This window comes from Homarus americanus, unplaced genomic scaffold (assembly GCF_018991925.1).
Source record: "Homarus americanus isolate GMGI-L3 unplaced genomic scaffold, GMGI_Hamer_2.0 scaffold50281, whole genome shotgun sequence".
NCBI lineage: Eukaryota > Metazoa > Arthropoda > Malacostraca > Decapoda > Nephropidae > Homarus > Homarus americanus.
This window is the reverse complement of record NW_024742338.1, coordinates 5,048,172-5,069,522: the sequence shown is the minus strand read 5'-3', so window position 1 is coordinate 5,069,522 and position 21,351 is coordinate 5,048,172. Positions and strand designations below refer to the sequence as shown.

General features: G+C 43.7%; 1 protein-coding gene across 1 annotated transcript in view; it reads left to right on the top strand.

The window, feature by feature from the left end:
- The first annotated feature begins 12,583 nt into the window (after positions 1 to 12,583).
- Positions 12,584 to 21,351, top strand: part of LOC121876865 (proline-rich receptor-like protein kinase PERK2) — a 45,509-nt gene continuing 36,741 nt past the window's right edge. The window contains exons 1-2 of the mRNA XM_042382364.1: positions 12,584 to 12,668; positions 15,905 to 16,217. Coding sequence (XP_042238298.1) covers positions 16,213 to 16,217 — 5 coding nt within the window. The 5' untranslated portion in view covers positions 12,584 to 12,668; positions 15,905 to 16,212. The remainder of the gene's footprint in view (positions 12,669 to 15,904; positions 16,218 to 21,351) is intronic.

Here is a 21,351-nt window from a genome sequence, read left to right as displayed (position 1 = left end):
CAATTAAGTAATCATAGGCATATGGTCTAGCTGTTTACTGGGGGTGGGGGCAAAAGAAATACAAAAATGAAATAAAATAGTTCAAGAAAATAATAAACTTTATTAATGATTATAATTATCATCATTCTCTCTCTCTCTCCCCCCAGGCTATTCCAGTAAATCAGCGAATACAAGTATATATGTGTAGAGGCTTTCAATTTATCATTATGGCTGCAGGATATATTACAGATGACTAAACTATACAATGGTTCCAAGCAACAATTAGGCACTTGTCTCTCCACATCCAGTTCCCTAGCTGAACGTTAGACTTTAGGGAATTTAAATTTAAACCTGCCAACGGCTCTCAAGTATTGCCCTTCCTCCTGCTGCACCCTATATATTGGCTGTATGCACAATAAAAACAACTTTTTCTGTTTTTCATCCTTTGGAAATCGATGAAATATCAAACTTTTATCATATAGTCTGTAATTTGATATACATCCAGATACAGCACATTTAACAGGCAATGTCACAGATCTTCACACCACGACGGCCAGCTGGTAACTGAGGTCCCATCCCAGGCCACCCCACAGGCAGTTGACCAATGACCATATGACGTCATGAGTGGCAAAGGACGAATTTTCGACTGGAAGTGGGTTGACTTGGTATGATTAGACTTTGGTTTGAGTCTCTTGTGAACCGAAGCTCTCATGTAAGCCCCTGTTAAATTCTACCGCTGACCCTCACTTGGTGCTAAATGTATCCCTCTTTTCCTGGTGCTAAGTGTATCCTTCTCTGCTTGGTGCTAAATGTATCCCTCTCTTTCTGGTGCTAAGTGTATCCCCCTCTTCTTGGTGCTAAATGTATCCCTCTCTTCTTGTTGCTAAGTGCATCCCTCTCGTCTTGGTGCTAAATGTATCTCTCTCTTCCTAGTATTAAGAGAACGTATCGAGTTAAGGTAGAGTTTCAGTGTAATTTTGGTAACATACAATATAACAAGGACTAAGTTGAGAACGGGTGTTTAGCTTATAGGGTCATACTAAAGTGTTCCCTGTGTCTACCATCCTTATGTTCATCCTGCGTGACACCGTGGCGAGTGATGTTGTGTACTCTTGGTGGTGGTGGTGGTGTGTGATATCACAAATAATGGCCCTGATTCACGTTTTCCATCTCCTTTAACATTTGTAATGTCTGTGAGATCTGCCCTTTTGTGTCTTGTCATAAAATTTTGTCAGAACTACTGTGTAAAACGTGAAGACTAAATAGCAGCGTCGATATATTCTCCTTTCCTTTGAGAATTCGATGTCCGAAGTGTAAAGATTAGACACCCCAGCTTATTTTACTTGAAGATTAATCACTCTAACGCTTCCTTAATTTAACCCCAAGGTATCATTAGCGATTTAGCGTGGTTAGTCTTTAGATGAAATAAACTTGGGTGTCTTATCTTCAGGTGATTTTTGTAAAGTTGTTGAGTGAGGAAGGTGTGACTGGATAACATTCTTTGTTTTTTTTTAATTTGCCCCGCGAGGTGGTTAATGACCTTCTCTGGAGATGACCCCAGGTGACGTGACCCACTGACCTCTTGCCACACTGCCATGTCACATTTATCATTACCACCACAGTCGCATTGTCAGGGTCACCTCACCATTTATAATAGATGGTAGTTGTTAGAGACCACGTCAAGGCCGCCTTGCCACACCCTTCCCAACCCAGTGTTTTAATATTTTAGCCAAGGGTAGTTGCACACACTAAGGCGACTACGGAGATACAGTATAATATATTGATAGTAGTATAGCGCGTTTTTTCCCAGCTCAGAAAAGATGCCCCGCCCCCTCCTCAAGAGTTACAGTTGATTGACTTTTGCAAATCTGTTCGATTTCGTCCTGAAGTAATGATGTATTTCTAAATGAGTCTATTCATAATTGTTGGGATGACCGTTTCTGGCGAGAAAGATATTTAGCTAAATTATATAAAGATACATACATTCATCATTTCAAACAGGAGCTAAATATCTTTCTCGCCTGATACAGCTATACGAATGTCATAATTGAGTTCAGCACATACAATTACAATAGAATCAGACTGTTTTGATCCAGAACCATGAGAATTTTTTTTTATGTTGACCAGTGTAATTGGAACCTGTACTATGGTAATGATAGTATGTATGCAAGGGATGGGGTGCATTTAAGTAGGAAGAGGGTGGCCGTGCTAGCGAAGATAGTTGACAGGGTGGTAGGGGTGGGGTTTTAATATGTCCAAATCCCATCAATGGTAAAGAGAGGAAAATACCATGTGAAAATAACAGCAGTGAAACAGAAGTAGATAATGCTGAAAATATAGTTAGTCATAATAACAAACATCAAAGTAATAAATGTATAACAGATAGAAACGGAAGAAATATATTGAGTGTTTATTATACTAATAGTAGAAGCTTGTGTAACAAAATGGACCAGCTCAGAGCCATTGTTAGCAAAGAGAACATAGATATAATTGCAATAACGGAAACATGGATAAATTCAAACAGCAAACATTTTTTAGCAGAATTTCATATTCCAGGATATAACCTATTTAAATTTGACAGAGTAGGAAGGAGAGGGGGCGGTGTAGCAGTGTATATCAGGGTGTCATTAAAAAGCTGCAATAAATCAAACATTAAAACAAATAGCGACAATGAAAGTATTTGGGTAGAGATTGGTGAGGGCAATGAGTCCGTAGTCATTGGTGTTATATATAGACCACCTAATTTGAGTAGGAACGATGGTAAATTGCTATGGGAGGAAATAAAGAAGGCATCTGATAGAAACAATGTATGTATTCTAGGCGATTTCAACTTTTCAAGCTTAGATTGGAAAAATCAACTTAGCGATTATGAATCTGAAGATTTTCTAGAAGTAGTACAAGATAGTTTTTTATATCAATTCATAAACTCGCCCACTAGAGGAAATAATATCCTCAATTTAGTTCTCAGTAATAATGAAAATCTAGTAAAAGATGTTGGGATTGGAGACGAACTAGAAAACAGTGATCATAAAGCCATATATTTTAACATAATATGGAATGGCAGGAAGGAAAATTCGGCCTTGATCCCGGATTTTAGGAAGGCTAATTACGGTAGCTTAAGGAGAGACCTAAGGGATGACCCTATGGTCAAAAGATTAATCCCCCCCACACCTCCGGAAACTGTCAACTTAGGACGGGAGAACCCCGAATTTAATTTAGCAGCTACTTATGAACAATTTATTGCGACAATCCATAATGCTCAATATAAACACATCCCTAAAAGAAAATTCAGATCGATACGGAACCAACCAAAATGGATGAATAATAGACTCTTAGATCTTCTAGGGAAAAAGAAAGGAGTATATAGAAAAGTTAAGAAAGGCGAAAATCACTTACTTGGTTACTATCAGAACCTAACAAGACAGGTAAAAACAGAAATTAGGAAAGCAAAGAGAAATTATGAAATCAAGGTAGCAAACGAATCAAAAAATAACCCCAAAGCTTTTTATCAACTGTATAAATCAAAGGTGAGAGATACAATAGGTCCCCTTAAAACTACGACAGGAGAAATGACTGATGATGAGTTAGAAATGTGTAGTACGTTAAATAGTCATTTTCGCTCAGTATTCACAAATGAAAACCTAGCACAGTTTCCAGAAGTTCATAAGGTATATAACGACAGTATCGAAAATATGTTGATGAATATCAATATTACTAGTAACGATGTGCTTAAAGAAATTAACAAACTGAAGCCTCATAAATCGCCTGGTCCAGACGAAGTATATGCTTGAATATTAAAAGAATGTAGAGATGAGTTGAGTAATCCATTAGCAGTTATATTTAATAAGTCATTAGAATCGGGCCTAGTGCCAGAAGCTTGGAAACTTGCAAATGTAGTTCCAATTTTAAAAAAAGGTGATAAATCAATTGCATCAAATTACCGTCCCATTAGTCTCACGTCAATCATAGGCAAGTTGCTAGAGTCAATTATTGCTACGAAAATCAGAAGCCACCTTGAAACATTCAACTTGATTCATTCTTCTCAGCACGGGTTCACCCAGGGACGTTCTTGTCTCACAAATTTGCTTAGCTTTTTCTCAGAAGTATATGAAGCGGTAGATAATGATAAGTCATATGATATAATTTATTTAGATTTCAGTAAAGCATTCGATAGAGTCCCTCATGAGAGATTGATAAGGAAGGTAGAAGCACATGGAATAGGTGGATCATTATTAAAATGGATTAGGTCATGGTTAACTGGTAGGAAACAAAGAGTCAGCATAAATGGATTTAAGTCAGACTGGGGTGCGGTCAAAAGCGGAGTTCCCCAGGGATCTGTATTATTAGGCCCTCTGCTGTTTGTTATATTCATTAATGATCTTGATTTAGATATAACTAGTAGGATTAGTAAATTTGCAGATGATACCAAAATGGGGAGAGTGATAAATTCAGACAGTGACTTTGAACACCTTCAAAGAGATCTAGATACCTTACATGAGTGGTCAGTAGACTGGCAAATGAATTTTAATACTGATAAATGCAAGGTACTACAGATAGGGAAGACGAATACAAACGTTAAGTATAAACTAGGTAACACGGAAATAGAAAACTCAGATTGTGAAAAAGATCTAGGTGTATTTGTTACCAACGACTTAAAACCTAGAAAACAATGTATTAGCGTTCGCAACAAGGCAAACAGGATTCTTGGGTTCATATCTTGGAGTGTGAGTAACAGAACTGCTGACGTTATCTTGAAACTTTACCTAGCATTAGTGAGGCCACACATGGATTATGCGGTTCAATTCTGGTGTCCTTATTATAGAATGGACATAGATTCTTTGGAGAGAGTACAAAGAAGAATGACAAAAATGATCCATAATATTAGAAACCTTCCATATGAAGAAAGACTGAAAAGCTTAGGCTTGCATTCATTAGAGAGGCGTAGAGTTAGGGGAGATATGATAGAGGTGTTCAAGTGGGTAAGTGGAATTAACAAGGGTAAAATGGAAGATGTTCTGAAGCTCAGTAATAACGAAATGACTAGAACAAATGGCTTTAAATTAGATAAATTCCGATTCAGAAAGGATATAGGCAAGCACTGGTTTGGTAATAGAGTTGTGGATATGTGGAATAGGCTACCGAGTGCTATAGTAGGATCGGGGACGCGAGGGAGCTTCAAGACGAAGTTGGATAGGCACATGGAAGTGCTGGGATGGGTGTGAAAGGGATCTGCCCTGTATGGGCCAGTCGGCCTCCTGCAGTATCCCACTTTCTTATGTTCTTATGTTCTATGTATGTATGTATGTATGTATGTATGTATGTATGTATGTATGTATGTATGTATGTATGTATGTTTGTTTGTATATATGTATGTATGTATGTATGTATGTATGTATGTATGTTTGTATGTATGTATGTATGTATGTATGTATGTATGTATGTATGTATGTATGTATGTATGTATGTATGTATGTATGTTTGTATGTATGTATGTATGTATGTTTGTTTGTATGTATGTATGTATGTATGTATGTTTGTTTGTATGTATGTTTGTTTGTATGTATTTATGTATGTATGTATGTATGTATGTATGTACACTTGTACAGTATATCTCTCGATCTATTTATACCTCCGCCATGACACCTCTGGGGAAGCTGAACTATGCTTCGGATCGTTTCAATGACACTTCGAGTTAGTTACTTCCGGTACATCAATATCCAACACCATATTTACCAGATTTATTTTCATTCTGTTGTGTTTCAAAATGTCTCGCTTATTATTTTTTTACAATAGTAATTCAGCTTGAGTTATAGTGAAGTTACATCGTGCCGTGTTGTGTTGTGTTGTGTTTGAGGGAAAAGTGAACAATAAATGGTGAGAGAAGAGGAGAGGACGACTCAAACTCGTAATGACATTAGATTAGTTTTAACAAGTCCCCAGAGAGACGTCAGGCCCGGGAGCTTATCATCACAGCTAATGTGCAGGGAGGAGAGGAGAGGGAGCGAGAGACATGAGGGAGGAGAAGGAGGGAAACACGGGGGAAGAGAAAGGGAGACAGGGGAACACGAGGGAGGGAGACACCAGGGAGAAGTGTAAAGGAGGAAGAGGAGGAGGTGAGTGGAAGGAGGTCGGGGTAAGAGAAACAAAAACCAGACCAGGCGAGCCAGGAAGGGTGTCCTTCCGTCCATCCACTGGGAGGAAGAACCCCCCCTACCGCTGTCCCGCCCACTTGCCTGCCCCATTATTGCACACAGGTAGAGGGAAATTGTATCACCTGAAGGTTATACACCCCAGCTTATTTCACCTTAAGATCACTCACTCTAACCTAACCTAACCTAACCCAGCCAAATATACCCGAACCTATTATACCCCTAAACAAATCTAATTTAACTTAACCTACTTTAAGCTAACCTAATGTATCCCGCAGGTAGCGTTAGGGTGGTTAACCTTCAGGTGAAATAAACTGAGGTGCCTAATATACAGGTGACACAAAAAATCCCGATTAAGAGAATGCGTAAAATATGTCAAGTTAGATGTGTGTATGTGTGTGTGTGTGTGTGTGTGTGTGTGTAAATAATAATAATAATAATAATTAACGGTTTATTGAAAAAGTTCTGCAGCCCGAAGGCTGAAAATATACATTGTGTGTGTGTGTGTGTGTGTGTGTGTGTGTGTGTGTGTGTGTGTGTGTGTGTCAGCAGTTAGGAAGTGATGACATTTTGTTCATTGGTATAAATTACCGGCTTGTTGTAGCTCGTCAATATAATTTACCTTCCTCACCCCAGACAACACCTTACTGACTGCCTACACACACACACACACACACACACACACACACACACACACAACACCTCCAAACTTCCTAATTTCTTCTCTATATCTTGTCTTTGGCCTCTTTCCGGGTCTTTCCTTATCCTGTGGCATCCAGTCGACGGTCTCCTTGGCCTACACTCCCTGTTACCCTACGCTCTATCCACTACAGTTCCTTAAACGTTCAAAAACTACTCTGGTTAGACCACATAAGTTTAGATTGATTTAGAATGTATATGTGTAGTACCGTATGAGCTTCAGTTTCTCTTCTCTCTCATGTATTAAGGTCAATATTGTATACATGTTTCCATAATGTGTTAAAAGCATCAAATCTTTTATAATTTTTGTAGTTAATAGTCACTTGTGGTTACCGTTTGTCAGGTTTGAGGTGCGTAATGCTGTAGTACTTTTTTTAGGTTAGGTTAGGTTAGGTTAGGTGTTATGAATGTCTCTCTCACCTGTCGTGTTGTCAGTTCTGGTCAAGTCAACTAGTTCTTTCCTCAGTATAGCGTCAATGTGGATCAAGAGACGTGACTAGCAGTGTGTGTGTCAGTAACTCGAGTTCTCCACAAAACAGTAACGACCTTGCCGATGATGTGTTGTCGGCTGGGGGAGACTGTTTAATAATTTCTTGTGCTAGTTAGTTAAGGCTCCAGGGACCAGCACCAGTACTGTCCTGTAGGAACAACATGTTCGACTAAAACACTTTCCACAATTTACTGAGAGACGAGTATAAAACGAAGGGCAGAAGATCACCTTCCAGTGAGTTAATTACGTGTTCCCTTCAGAGTAACTAAGGCTCACCGAGTAGCAAGGTGTAGCACAAGTAGGGTGCAACGCAAGCAAGGTGCAGCACAAGTAGGGTGCAACGCTAGCAAGGTGTAGAGCTAGCAAGGTGTAGCACTTGTAGGGTGTAGTACTAGTAGGGTGTAGTGCTAGCAAGGTGTAGAGCTAGCAAGGTGTAGCATAGTAGGGTGTAGCACTAGCAAGGTGGAGCTCTGCGTCACCTGTATTACTACAGTTGTATTTGGTCGCCCAGGCCAGGCTGCCAGCTGATAAAATACGTCCAAAAGGGAGCGACCAGACTGACGCAGCAAGAGACACCACAACGTTTACGGCTGATAAATGTTTAACATAAGCGTATACGACCGCGCGACTGCCGTGTTAAAATGTATTTATCCATTCAGCGGACCTCCCCCCTCAGCCTTCAGGTAAAGAATCTTGCGACTCTTGTAATACCTGTCAGAGATTGTTGTGATGACACCGAGTATGATGTCCTTAAGGCCAGACTTGACCAACACTGGCATCTGTTTAGAACACTCAAACCCTACAGTACACAACCAGCACTTGTCGACTGAGCACAGGAAAGTGAACGACCATCCGACCAGGTGCTGTACTGATGGGACAAGTGACAACCAGGATAAAACAAGGTGTGTGTGTGTGTGTGTGTGTGTGTGTGTGTGTGTTGTAAGCTGAAGGAAAAAGACTAAAAAAACACGACGAAGAAGCACGGCGACCAGAACAAAATACGGTCGCTCGGGTAACTGGCAGCCCACACATTTACTCTTAAAGTCTGTTCCTCTTTTACCTAGATGTGATATCAACCTCCTTTTCTTATTCTCAGATGTGATATCAACCTCCATTTCTTATTCTCAGATGTGATATCAACCTCCATTTCTTATTCTCAGATGTGATATCAACCTCCTTTTCTTATTCTCAGATGTGATTTCAACTTTCTCAGTTAGGTAACGTGATAATGCTTGGGTGTCACTTCTCATGCTGTTATGTTCATCGTGAGAACAACTTTAAGATCTTTATCGAATCTTCAAGGTAGTGATGGTCAAGAGTGTATGGCCGTCAAATACGTAATGATTTTACAGTGTTGTGTCCTGGGACCTAATACACCACCCCTTCCCCCTGCCCACACCCTCCATTAGTGATTAAAACACTGATTATAATTAGTGGAATGCGAGGATGATGAAATAACCTTCGTAGACCGTCACCCGCGGCCACTGCTGACGTTATCATGACTGTGTGGTGTTGATAAACCTTTTGTCAATACGGAAAAACCTAAAGTGTACAACTGATTGACGGAGACCAACGTGAAGGTCAGCTATCAGTAACCTTGCGATTTTAGAGGTCCGTGGTTAGGGGGATGAGGGGGCGGGGGGAGAGTGTGCTGGAGTGAGGGAGAGAGTGCTGCGGTGAGGGAGAGCGTGTGCTGAGGTGAAGGGGGAGTGAACTGGGGTGAGGGGGAGAGTGAGCCGGAGTGAGGGGGGCCAGGGTGGGAGAGTGAGGAGGGAGAGAAGACATAGGAGTTTGCACGCCCTCCCTCATTATTCCCAAAAAGGAGAATTAGGTTACCTTTCGAGGAAGATTAACACAATATTTTTATTCTTATCTCACTTAACCCGGCCACGAGACTCTGAAAAACAAAAGGGTGGTTGCCGAGATACAGAACATTTCAGTATTGTTCAACAGCCCAGAGCACATCATATCTCACTACGATAAAACTTCTATTTACCGGGCTTTAAAAAGATGAAAGTCCGTTATATCAAAGGTCCGTTAGATGTGAAAACTTCCATCTAACGAATTATATTGAGAGAGAGAAGTTCGCTATATAAAAGTTTCATTGTACCAAGTTATCCAGATGAAATACGAGACAACAAGATAGACAGACAGTCGGAACAATATACTGTACAGGTCACCAACTGAAACTGACTGCATCTCTCATTAGAACCAAGTTGGTGCACTAAATGTTTCTGTGACGCTGAGACTCAACTTAGGATACACGTCTGCAGGTAACTCACGCGGGCACATGTTAGTGTTAACTTTCCTTATTTGTTATATCACTTAATGTTAATGGTCGTTATGTAAATGTCCTGACTGTGACAACAATGTGTACAGTGATCTGGCATTTGTTCAAAGAAAACATCAAAATGTCCACAAGAGACAATGTGATCATATAATGTATGTGTGTGGTGGAGGGACAGGGTAGTGGTGGAGCGACAAGGTAGTGGTATAGGGCCAGGGTAGTGGTGGAGGGACAAGGTAGTGGTGGAGGGCCAGGGTAGTGGTGGGAGAGACAAGGTAGTGGTGGGGGGCCAGGGTAGTGGTAGAGGGCCAGGTAGTGGTGGGAGGGACAAGGTAGTGGTGGAGGGACAAGGTAGTGGTGGAGGCCAAGGTAGTGGTGGAGGGACAAGATAGGGTAGAGGGCCAGGGTAGTGGTGGAGGGACAAGGTAGTGGTGGAGGGCCAGGGTAGTGGTGGAGGGACAAGGTAGTGGTATAGGGCCAGGGTAGTGGTGGAGGGACAAGGTAGTGGTGGAAGGCCAGGGTAGTGGTGGAGGGACAAGGTAGTGGTGGAGGGCCAGGGTAGTGGTGGAGGGAGCAGGTAGTGGTGGAGGGACAAGATAGTGGTGGAGGCCAGTGTAGTGGTGGAGGGATAGGGTAGTGGTGGAGGGCCAGGGTAGTGGTGGAGGGACAAGGTAGTGGTGGAAGGACAAGATAGTGGTAGAGGGCCAGGTAGTGGTGGAGGGACAAGGTAGTGGTGGAGGGCCAGGTAGTGGTGGAGGGACAAGATAGTGGTAGAGGCCAGGGTAGTGGTGGGAGGGACAAGGTGGTAGAGGGCCAGTGGTGGAGGGACAAGGTAGTGGTGGAGGGACAAGGTAGTGGTGGAGGGCCAGGGTAGTGGTGGAGGGCCAGGGTAGTGGTGGAGGGACAAGGTAGTGGTGGAGGGACAAGGTAGTGGTGGAAGGCCAGGGTAGTGGTGGAGGGACAAGATAGTGGTAGAGGGCCAGGGTAGTGGTGGAGGGACAAGGTAGTGGTGGAGGGCCAGGGTAGTGGTGGAGGGAGGGTAGTGGTGGAGGGACAAGGTAGTGGTGGAGGGCCAGGTAGTGGTGGAGGCCAAGGCAGTGGTGGAGGGACAAGGTAGTGGTGGGAGGCCAGGGTAGTGGTGGAGGGACAAGATAGTGGTAGAGGGCTAGGGTAGTGGTGGAGGGACAAGGTAGTGGTGGGAGGGACAAGGTAGTGGTGGAGGGCCAGGGTAGTGGTGGAGGGACAAGATAGTGGTAGAGGGCCAGGGTAGTGGTGGAGGGACAAGGTAGTGGTGGAGGGCCAGGGTAGTGGTGGTGGAGGGACAAGATAGGTGGAGGGCCAGGGTAGTGGTGGAGGGACAAGGTAGTGGTGGAGGGCCAGGTAGTGGTGGAGGGACAAGGTAGTGGTGAGGGACAAGGTAGTGGTGGAGGGACAAGATAGTGGTGGAGGGCCAGGGGTAGTGGTGGAGGGACAAGGTAGTGGTGGAGGGCCAGGGTAGTGGTGGAGGGACAAGGTAGTGGTGGAGGGCCAGGTAGTGGTGGAGGGACAAGGTAGTGGTGGAGGGACAATGTAGTGGAGGGCCAGGGTAGTGGTGGAGGGACAAGATAGTGGTGGAGGGCCAGGGTAGTGGTGGAGGGAGGTAGTGGTGGAGGGCCAGGGTAGTGGTGGAGGGACAAGGTAGTGGTAGAGGGCCAGGGTAGTGGTGGAGGGACAAGGTAGTGGTGGAAGGCCAGGGTAGTGGTGGAGGGACAAGGTAGTGGTGGAGGAGGGTAGTGGTGGACGGAGCAGGTAGTGGTGGAGGGACAAGATAGTGGTGGAGGGCCAGTGTAGTGGTGGGAGGGATAGGTAGTGGTGGAGGGCCCAAGGTAGTGGTGGAGAGACAAGGTGGTGGTGGAGGGCCAGGGTAGTGGTGGTGGAGGGACAAGGTAGTGGTGGAGGGACAAGGTAGTGGTGGGGCCAGGGTAGTGGTGGAGGGACAAGATAGTGGTAGAGGGCCAGGTAGTGGTGGAGGGACAAGGTAGTGGTAGAGGGTCAGGGTAGGTGGAGGGCCAGGGTAGTGGTGGGAGGGTCAGGGTAGTGGTGTAGGGACAAGGTAGTGGTGGAGGCCAGGGTAGTGGTGGAGGGACAAGGTAGTGGTGGAGGGCCAGGGTAGTGGTGGAGGGACCAGGTAGTGGTGGAGGGCCAGGGTAATGGTGGAGGGACAAGGTAGTGGTGGAGGCCAGGTAATGGTGGAGGGACAAGGTAGTGGTGGAGGGCCAGAGAGTGGTGGAGGAACAAGGTAGTGGTGGAGGGCCAGGGTAGTGGTGGAGGTCCAGGGTAGTGGTGGAGGGACAAGGTAGTGGTGGAGGGCCAGGTAGTGGTGGAGGGACAAGGTAGTGGTGGAGGGCCAGGGTAGTGGTGGAGGGACAAGGTAGTGGTGGAGGCCAGGTAGTGGTGGAGGGACAAGGTAGTAGTGGGAGGGCCAGGGATGAGTGGAGGGCCAGGGTAGTGGTGGAGGGGCCAGGGTAGTGGTGGAGGGCCAGGTAGTGGTGGAGGGCCAGGTAGTGGTGGAGGGGAGTAGTGGTGGAGGCAAGGGTAGTGGTGGAGGGACAAGGTAGTGGTGGAGGGCCAGGGTAGTGGTGGAGGACCAGGTAGTGGAAGAGGGCTGGGGTAGTGGTGGAGGGCCAGGGTAGTGGTGGAGGGCCAGGTAGTGGTGGAGGCCAGGGTCGTGGTGGAGGCCAGGGTCGTGGTGGAGGACCAGGTAGTGGAAAAGGGCCGGGGTAGTGGTGGAGGGTGGGGGCCAGGGTAGTGGAAGAGGGCCGTAGTGGTGGAGGGCCAGGGTAGTGGTGGAGGGCCAGGGTAGTGGTGGGGGGCCAGGGTAGTGGTGGAGGGCCAGGGTAGTGGTGGGGGGCCAGGGTAGTGGTGGAGGGCCAGGGTAGTGGTGGAGGGAGGGAGGTAACACTAGTACCCACTTCAGCTCAGAGATGTCAGCTCAGTTGCCCGCTGACTGCCTCACAGAAGGGTGGTGTGTGTGTCTCTCTCTCGACCTACACCGTGTGGCCTACCTGTTAACGCCCGTTACCTGGTCAGTTCACCACCACACTGTTTACTGTTCATCCTCACTGTTCACCATCACTGTTTACTGTTCATCATCACTTCACTGTCCATCATCACTGTTTACTGTTCATCATCACTGTTTACTGTTCATCATCACTGTTTTCTGTTCATCATCCTCACTGTTCACTGTTCATCATCACTGTTTACTATCATCACTGTTTACTGTTCATCATCACTGTTTACTGTTCATCATCCTCACTGTTTACTGTTCATCATCTTCACTGTTCACCATCACTGTTTACTGTTCATCATCACTGTTTACTGTTTATCATCCTCACTGTTCACTGTTCATCATCCTCACTGTTCACCATCACTGTTTACTGTTCATCATCACTCTTTTCTGTTCATCATCCTCACTGTTCACTGTTCATCAACACTGTTTACTGTTCACCATCACTGTTTACTGTTCAACATCACTGTTTACTGCTCATCATCCTCACTGTTCACTGTTCATCATCCTCACTGTTCACTGTTCATCATCACTGTTTACTATCATCACTGTTTACTGTTCATCATCACTGTTTACTGTTCATCATCTTCACTGTTCACCATCACTGTTTACTGTTCATCATCACTGTTTACTGCTCATCATCCTCACTGTTCACTGTTCATCATCCTCACTGTTTACTGTTCATCATGTTCATCATCCTCACTGTTCACTGTTCATCAACACTGTTTACTGTTCACCATCACTGTTTACTGTTCATCATCACTGTTTACTGTTCATCATCCTCACTGTTCACTGTTCATCATCCTCACTGTTCACCATCACTGTTTACTGTTCATCATCACTCTTTTCTGTTCATCATCCTCACTGTTCACTGTTCATCAACACTGTTTACTGTTCACCATCACTGTTCACTGTTCAGTATCACTGTTTATTGTTCAGCATCACTGTTTACTGTTCACCATCACTGTTCACTGTTCAGCATCACTGTTTACTGTTCATCATCACTCTTTTCTGTTCATCATCCTCACTGTTCACTGTTCATCAACACTGTTTACTGTTCACCATCACTGTTCACTGTTCAGTATCACTGTTTATTGTTCAGCATCACTGTTTACTGTTCACCATCACTGTTCACTGTTCAGCATCACTGTTTACTGTTCATCGTCACTGTTTACTATTCACCATTACTGTTCACCATCACTGTTTACTGTTCATCATCACTGTTTACTGTTCATCATCCTCACTGTTCACTGTTCATCATCCTCACTGTTCACCATCACTGTTTACTGTTCATCATCACTCTTTTCTGTTCATCATCCTCACTGTTCACTGTTCATCAACACTGTTTACTGTTCACCATCACTGTTCACTGTTCAGTATCACTGTTTATTGTTCAGCATCACTGTTTACTGTTCACCATCACTGTTCACTGTTCAGCATCACTGTTTACTGTTCATCATCACTCTTTTCTGTTCATCATCCTCACTGTTCACTGTTCATCAACACTGTTTACTGTTCACCATCACTGTTCACTGTTCAGTATCACTGTTTATTGTTCAGCATCACTGTTTACTGTTCACCATCACTGTTCACTGTTCAGCATCACTGTTTACTGTTCATCGTCACTGTTTACTATTCACCATTGCTGTTCATCATCACTGTTTACTGTTCATAGTCAATGTTCATCATCATTAACATCACAATAAACATTACCATTATCACTATCACTATCGGATATTATTATTATCATCAGCATCATCATCGCTATATACCAAATCTGTTCATTTTATTATCATTATTTTTGTTCCTTATTTTGCAGTCAGTGAAGCAGTGTTAGTGGGAAGTGTATTTATTTGTATGTTTTTGTTTGTTTGTTTGATTATATGTTTGCTTGTTTGTGTGTTTTTATGTTATGAAATATGACTATGTATATTATGAAGTATGAATGGGGATGTAAGTATGTATTTTTTTTATTAATGCCTTCATATTTCGCCTCAGGAAACTATTTAACATTAGAGCCGTAATGCTATCAAAATCAACTCGCCACAGAGGGATTGTTTGTCTGTGTGTATGTCTAAGTATACAAAATAAATATAAATAACAAGAGAGAGTGATAACAGTAGTGGAGTCTCAACAGTATTGGTCCATGGACGGCAACTGTTTATCTCCCGACATCTTTATACACTATCACGTCTCACATCTTTGTTAAAACTCTTAACTATTTTTCTTCCTTCATTGTGTTAGGACATACAATAATGGGTGTTGTTTCCTCCGCCGGCCTCCCAAGGTTAACTAACTAACACTTGTCTTAGCCTCACAACACAACACAGTTTACGGCAGGATGGGTTAGGATAAGACTTGAAGAGCCACTTCCGGTGTCCCAGGTGACATGGTGCTGAAGTGTTAATTATTTGTGTGTGTGTGTGTGTACAGGAGACATTATTGGTGTGTACAATCTACAGGTAACTAACTAATTACGACTTACTAGGGTCAAGACACACTGAATCTCTAGGGCGGGAGACTATTAACGTCTCCTGTACGTACACACACGCACGTCGGCCGCAGCACCGGACAACAGCAATTTATGTCAACAAATTTATGTGTTCAAGACCTTGTGCATAATGTTCCCAACCTCCACCGCCTACTGATAACAGACGTCTCATTTACAAAACTCGACATGACAACAATGCTAAACCGCGTGTAAACACTAACGTTACCTCACAACTTGTATAATGGTACTTATGAAGGTTTAAAAAAAAAAAAAAATAATATATATATATATATATATATATATATATATATATATATATATATATATATATATATATATATATATATATATATATATATATATATATATATATATATATATATATATATATATATATATATATATATATAGAAAAGAAGAGATAAGTTGAGCGAGAGGTGTCAGGTTGTGTCGAGGTGTTCCTGGTTCCCACGCACCGAAGGACGCTTCAGTGACTCATTTCAGTTATGTCATGCACGTACAGTAGATGTACACACAGCACAGCACATCACTCTACACTGTTCTTCATTCACTGTTTCCCCCACACGCTGTCAAAACATTTTTACGGTCTAGAATTGTATTTAATTTTCGCTGTTCATGACACTCAGGCTACATCACTTACAATATCTAAATGCAGGTATTTCCCCTACCTTACCGGCGCCCATACTATGTGCCTTTATTATCAATTTGTTGGGTGACTAACGTTAAGGTTTCTGTGTTCCAGCCTGGACGACCACGCCTCAACATAGCCTGCACTAACCCCTGAAGCACGAGTGTTACACACCGTACAAGAGCACCTCACGAGTCTTCCTTGAGTGTTCCTTCAGTGATATATGACAAGTGCTACTTTAGTGTCTTGTGACAAGTGTTACCTTAAAGGTTCATACGAAGTGTTACCAGTGTCTGTGCCAAGTGTTACTTGAGTGTGTTGGCCAAGTGTTACACCGGTAGCAGTGTGTTGAACAAGCTGTGGAGGCGGGCAGGTTGAAGGGTGTTACCAAGTGATTCTCTGAGTGACCTCGACTCTCCACCATGGGGTAAGTGTTACCCTTCACTATGACTGCCGGTGTCCACTACAGGACGTCTGCTGCCCCTCAACTCTCACCTTCGTTCTGTCTCCATTACCGTTCTATGTTTATCATACCGTGTGAGAGCCAGACTGCTCAGTGTAAACCTTCTGGCTGGCTGGGTTTACGTTACCTTAAATGATTAGGTGATGACTTATGTGCATCTGAAAAGCTTGGGGATGTTGGGGGTCATTAGCTTATACTGTATGACATATAACCAAGAGGATAAAATATTATGAATATGTTTACACATTACTTAAAGTCGCGTTAATAATTTTATTACCGTCAGACAAACGACGAATTTGTTGTAAGAACAATGTGAACCGTTATAGACGAGATAATACTAGTAGTGCCGAGGTTCACACGCAAACTCTGCTTTTGGCATCATTATATAATACAGTACAATGATGTAATTTATCAGCATATTAGATTACGTATCTCAGTTAAAGCGTCTTCCACTCCTCCCACAATGACGCTGTTACAATAATTTAGTTGTTATATAATGGCAACTTTATGTTCCTTATCATTCATGATGTTACTAATGTTTTAGGCAGCGGAAGAGTGGGTCAAACACTGCTACACTCAGCTACTAAGCTTCTCATGAGCACACCTATACCTAACACCTTTTCGCAATTCAATGAATTAACTCATAAAAAAACTCATATGTTTGTCAAGAGCCGGTGTTCAGTCTGTACCAATCAACATTGTAAAGTTTACGGGAGATGTGACCATGTGTAGTGTTAAGGCGGTATACGGGTCCAAGCGGAGGTCACGGGGCTGGCTGGGTGTGGTTGGTGTCCGGGGCCACATACTACTGCTCGTTTAATACATCTCCACACCAACGCGTGTGACAGGTAGTGATAAAAATCATATCCTTGCTGTGAACATTGCACGCTCAGCGTTCGGCTTCATCAACATTACGGCCGTGAAATTTGTCAAGTCAGAGTAATTTTGGTATCAGTTCGATACGTTAGATACGTTATTCCTTCACCTGTTACGAAGAAAGTTCAACGTACGAACCTCTGTGAATCCGGACACTGTACAGCGAGCGACTTAGCCAGGGTTTTTGAATCGTTGGTCGTGTTTATCCAGTTCCAACACACGCCAGGGAGACAGCGACTCACTTGGGGATGTTGGAAGGAAGACGCTCCTTCATCCTTCTCACACTCAAGCTCTGGAAATTAATGCGATATTATTGTTGAATTCTACGAGAATATCTGTCTAGGGCAACAGTTTGCCTTTTTTTACAAGAAATAAGATGTTACGTTAGGTTAAGACAATGAAGCTGTAAAGGGGCATGAGTTCCTGATATCCTGTGAAAGTAATTGAATTGAAACAGTTTATTTAGCATGCTCGTCTAAGTTATAATAATAATAATAATTAACGGTTTATTGAAAGAGCTTGGCAGCCAGAAGGCTGAAAATATACAGTTACATATTTGGGGAATGGGTTTCGAATTACAAATAATATACAAGTAACATAAGTGACACAAATAAGACATATAATAACTAGATGGGGAAAAGCTCAAACTACAGTTCATTTCAACATAGTGACAGTGCAAGGAGTAGTGTTTACTGGGAGTGAATACACTGGTTTATTACGAGTTATTGATAATTTTTACAGTGGTTGGGACTGGGCTGTTCTTATAGCGATCAGTTCGTGCACGTATGGGCTGGATGCGGTTGTGGTGTCGAACAGCAATTCTCGGACTAGGGATCTCAGGTGGTAGTAGGAGCCGGTGTCGAGGATGGTGTAGAAGCTTCTTACCATATTTGCAGATGAGGTCGTGGTGATGGTCAGTGAGAGTCGAAAGGGTCAGTGTGTTGAGCACTTCTTGATATGTGGAGTAGGAAGGGGAGAGAATAATCTTGCATGCCCTCTTTTGCACTTTTTCTAGGTGTTTATGTTGTGTGGCATTTAGGGAGGAACACCAGGTGGGGGAGGCATAGGTGAGCTTGAGAAGTATGAATGTTGTGTAAACACTGAGGAGCTTGGGTGCAGGAACTCCGAGGGACTTGAGTCGGCGGAGGAGGTGGAGACGGAAACTGGAGGATTTGACAACTTCACTGACGTGTGGTTTCCAATTTAGTTTGTTGTCTATGGTGACGCCGAGGAGCTTCGTGGAATCTACAACCTGGAGTGTGTTCGGACCTAGAGTAATGGAAGGAGGTGGGACAATGTTGGAGGAGAGGTTGATGTGCATAACCATGGTCTTGGTATGGTTGATGGTGACATGGTTGTTGGTGGCCCAGTTTTGGAGACTGTTCAATAAATCCTGAAGGGCGGTATAGTTGGGAGCAGAATTGTTGACGCTGATCCCAATGGTGGAGTCGTCGACATATTTCCAGCGAGCAGGGGTTTCTCTTAGAGCATCATTGATGAGCATAAGGAAGCAGAGTGGTCCCATCTTGGTGCCTTGGGGGACGCCACAGGTGAGTGACTGAAAGGTGGAGACAGCCCCTCGGAAGCGTACAGCTTGGCGTCGGTCACTGAGGAAGTCTGTAAGCCATGGTATAAGACTTCTCCGAAGCCCGAGGTCAATAGCTTTGTTGATGATTATATTGTGGTCGACTAGGTCGAATGCTTTAGTGAAATCAATGAAGGCGACAGCTACAGACGTTTTTCGTTTCTCGAGATGGCGGTATATGTAATCGAGAAAGCTGACAAGACAGTGAGTGGTGGAGGAAGTTTTCATGTTGCCAAATTGCTGAGGGTCTACGACTCCTGCAATATCAGCATAAGCCCAGTCGAACACAAAACTTTCACAGATTAGGCTGGGTATTGGGGTGATTGCAATAGGTCGTAGCTGATTTAAGGATTGTGGGCTGGTTGACTTGGGCACTGGTGATACATAAGAGGTCTTCCAGTCAGCTGGGCATCTGGCTTGACTGAGAGAAGCATTGATGATGGAGCATAGGGGTTTAGCAAGCTCCGGGGAGAACTCCTTGAAGAGTTTCATTGGTAAGTCAATGGGGGTGGTAGAGCGTTTTAATTTTAGTTTGTCCAGGCGTTTTGCTACTTCAAATTCTTCTACTAAGTCAGTGGGAAGGGGGGCTGGTAGGTAAGCAGGGAGAGTGGTTGTGTCAAGCCGGGGGAGCGTCTGGCATATAGTAGCGAAATGGTTATTTGTTTGCTCAGCTGCGTCAACATTAGTGAGATGGCTAAGGAAGGGGAGGGGGTGTGTCTTATTGTTTAGTCCACAGAGTTCTTTAAGCTTACCATACCATTGACTGATGTTGGTCTGCTTCAGGTGTTGTAATTTGGTTGGGTAGTGGGACTTCTTTGCAGTGCGTATTTCGCGGATGACTCGGTTGCGAAGGGACCTGTAGCGGATGTGGTCATTGAGATGAAAGGCTCTGTCTCTCTGTTGCATAAGTCTTTTGATCCGAGGTGTGATCCAGGGCAAGTCAGCTGGGTGAGATCTGACGGACTTCTCGGGGAAGAAGTGGTGGTGAGCTTCCGTGGTGGTGTTGGTATAATTTATCCATTTGGTTTCCACGTCATCCACGCTAAGTACTTCAGTCCAGGGATGGTGAACTATCCACTGCCCGAAGAGGCGCACTGCAGAGTCAGTAATCGGCCTGTAGGTCTTGATGTAGGGTCTCTGTACTTGAGTGGGAGTGGCAGCTGGGGACCAGAGCACTGATAAGTGTGTGCTACACCCGATAGGAGGCATTGGTTGAGGTGGTTGGTACTGGTCCGCTAAGTCAGTTAAGATAAGGTCAAGGGTATTTTGACCGTGTGTGGGGAAGGTCACAACTTGTGATAGTGATAGCTGGTCCTGGATATCAGCGGTGTCAATTTCATTAAAATTCCCACATAATACTAACTTGGCACATGGGTACCTAACTCTGAGGTGGTCTGAGGTGGTAATGAGATGATTAATAAGAGTGTCTCTGGTGGGTGAGCGAGGCCGATGGTATGCCACACAGATTATGATGGAAGCAGTGTTCGTGTGTGTGTGTGTGTGTGTGTGTGTGTGTGTGTGTGTAATAATAATAATAATAATAATAATTAACGGTTTATTGAAAGAGCTTGGCAGCCAGAAGGCTGAAAATATACAGTTACATATTTGGGGAATGGGTTACGAATTACAAATAATATACAAGTGACATAAGTGACACAAATAAGACATATAGTAACTTAGATGGGGATCAGCTCAAACTACAGTTCATTTCAACATAGTGACAGTGTGTGTGTGTGTGTGTGTGTGTGTGTGTGTGTGTGTGTTTGTTTGTTTGTTTGTGTGTGTGGGTGTGTGTGTGTTGACAGGTTGACAGAATGTTCGTCAGTCTAAACTTGAAAGTTATCCGTCACGTGACAAGAGGATGGCTCACTACCTAAGCACAAGTCGCCGTCACAGTATTTCCTTCTTTACGTCTGTGTTAGTCTTATTAATCTTCCTTGAGATGAAAGGATTAAACTCTTGGTATTTACATGAGTTCCCGGGAAAAGTTCAAGGCTTGATGACAAAAAACTGGTTACGACGGTGGTAAATGAGGTGGTGGTGGGGTTAGTGGTGATAATTGTGGTGGTAGTGTTGTTGATAATTGAGATGGTGAAAGCTGAGGTAGCGGTAGTTGAGATAGCGGTGGTAGATGAATAACTGTACTTGGTGGTGGCTGATGTGGTGTTGGTAATAGTGTTTGATAGTTGAGGTGGTGGTGATAGTGGTTGAATTGTGGCTGTTGGTGGTGGTTGACGTGGTGGTAATAATGGTTAAAGTGGTGTATGTCTTTGTTCACCCCTGTATGTCTTTGTTTACACCTGTGTCTTTATTTACCCCTGTGTCTTACCCCTGGTATGTCTTTGTTTATCCCTGTGTCTTACCCCTGGTATGTCTTTATTTACCCCTGTGTCTTACCCCTGGTATGTCTTTGTTTATCCCTGTGTGTCTTACCCCTGGTATGTCTTTGTTTATCCCTGTGTGTCTTACCCCTGGTATGTCTTTATTTACCCCTGGTAAGTGCCTTTGTTTACTCCTGTGTGTTTTACCCTCGGTGTCCTTATGCTCAAGGTTATATTAATACGAATAACAGATATCAAGGTCACCACCTCCATTATCACAACAACAACAACAACAACAACAGTCCCTAACCTTGTT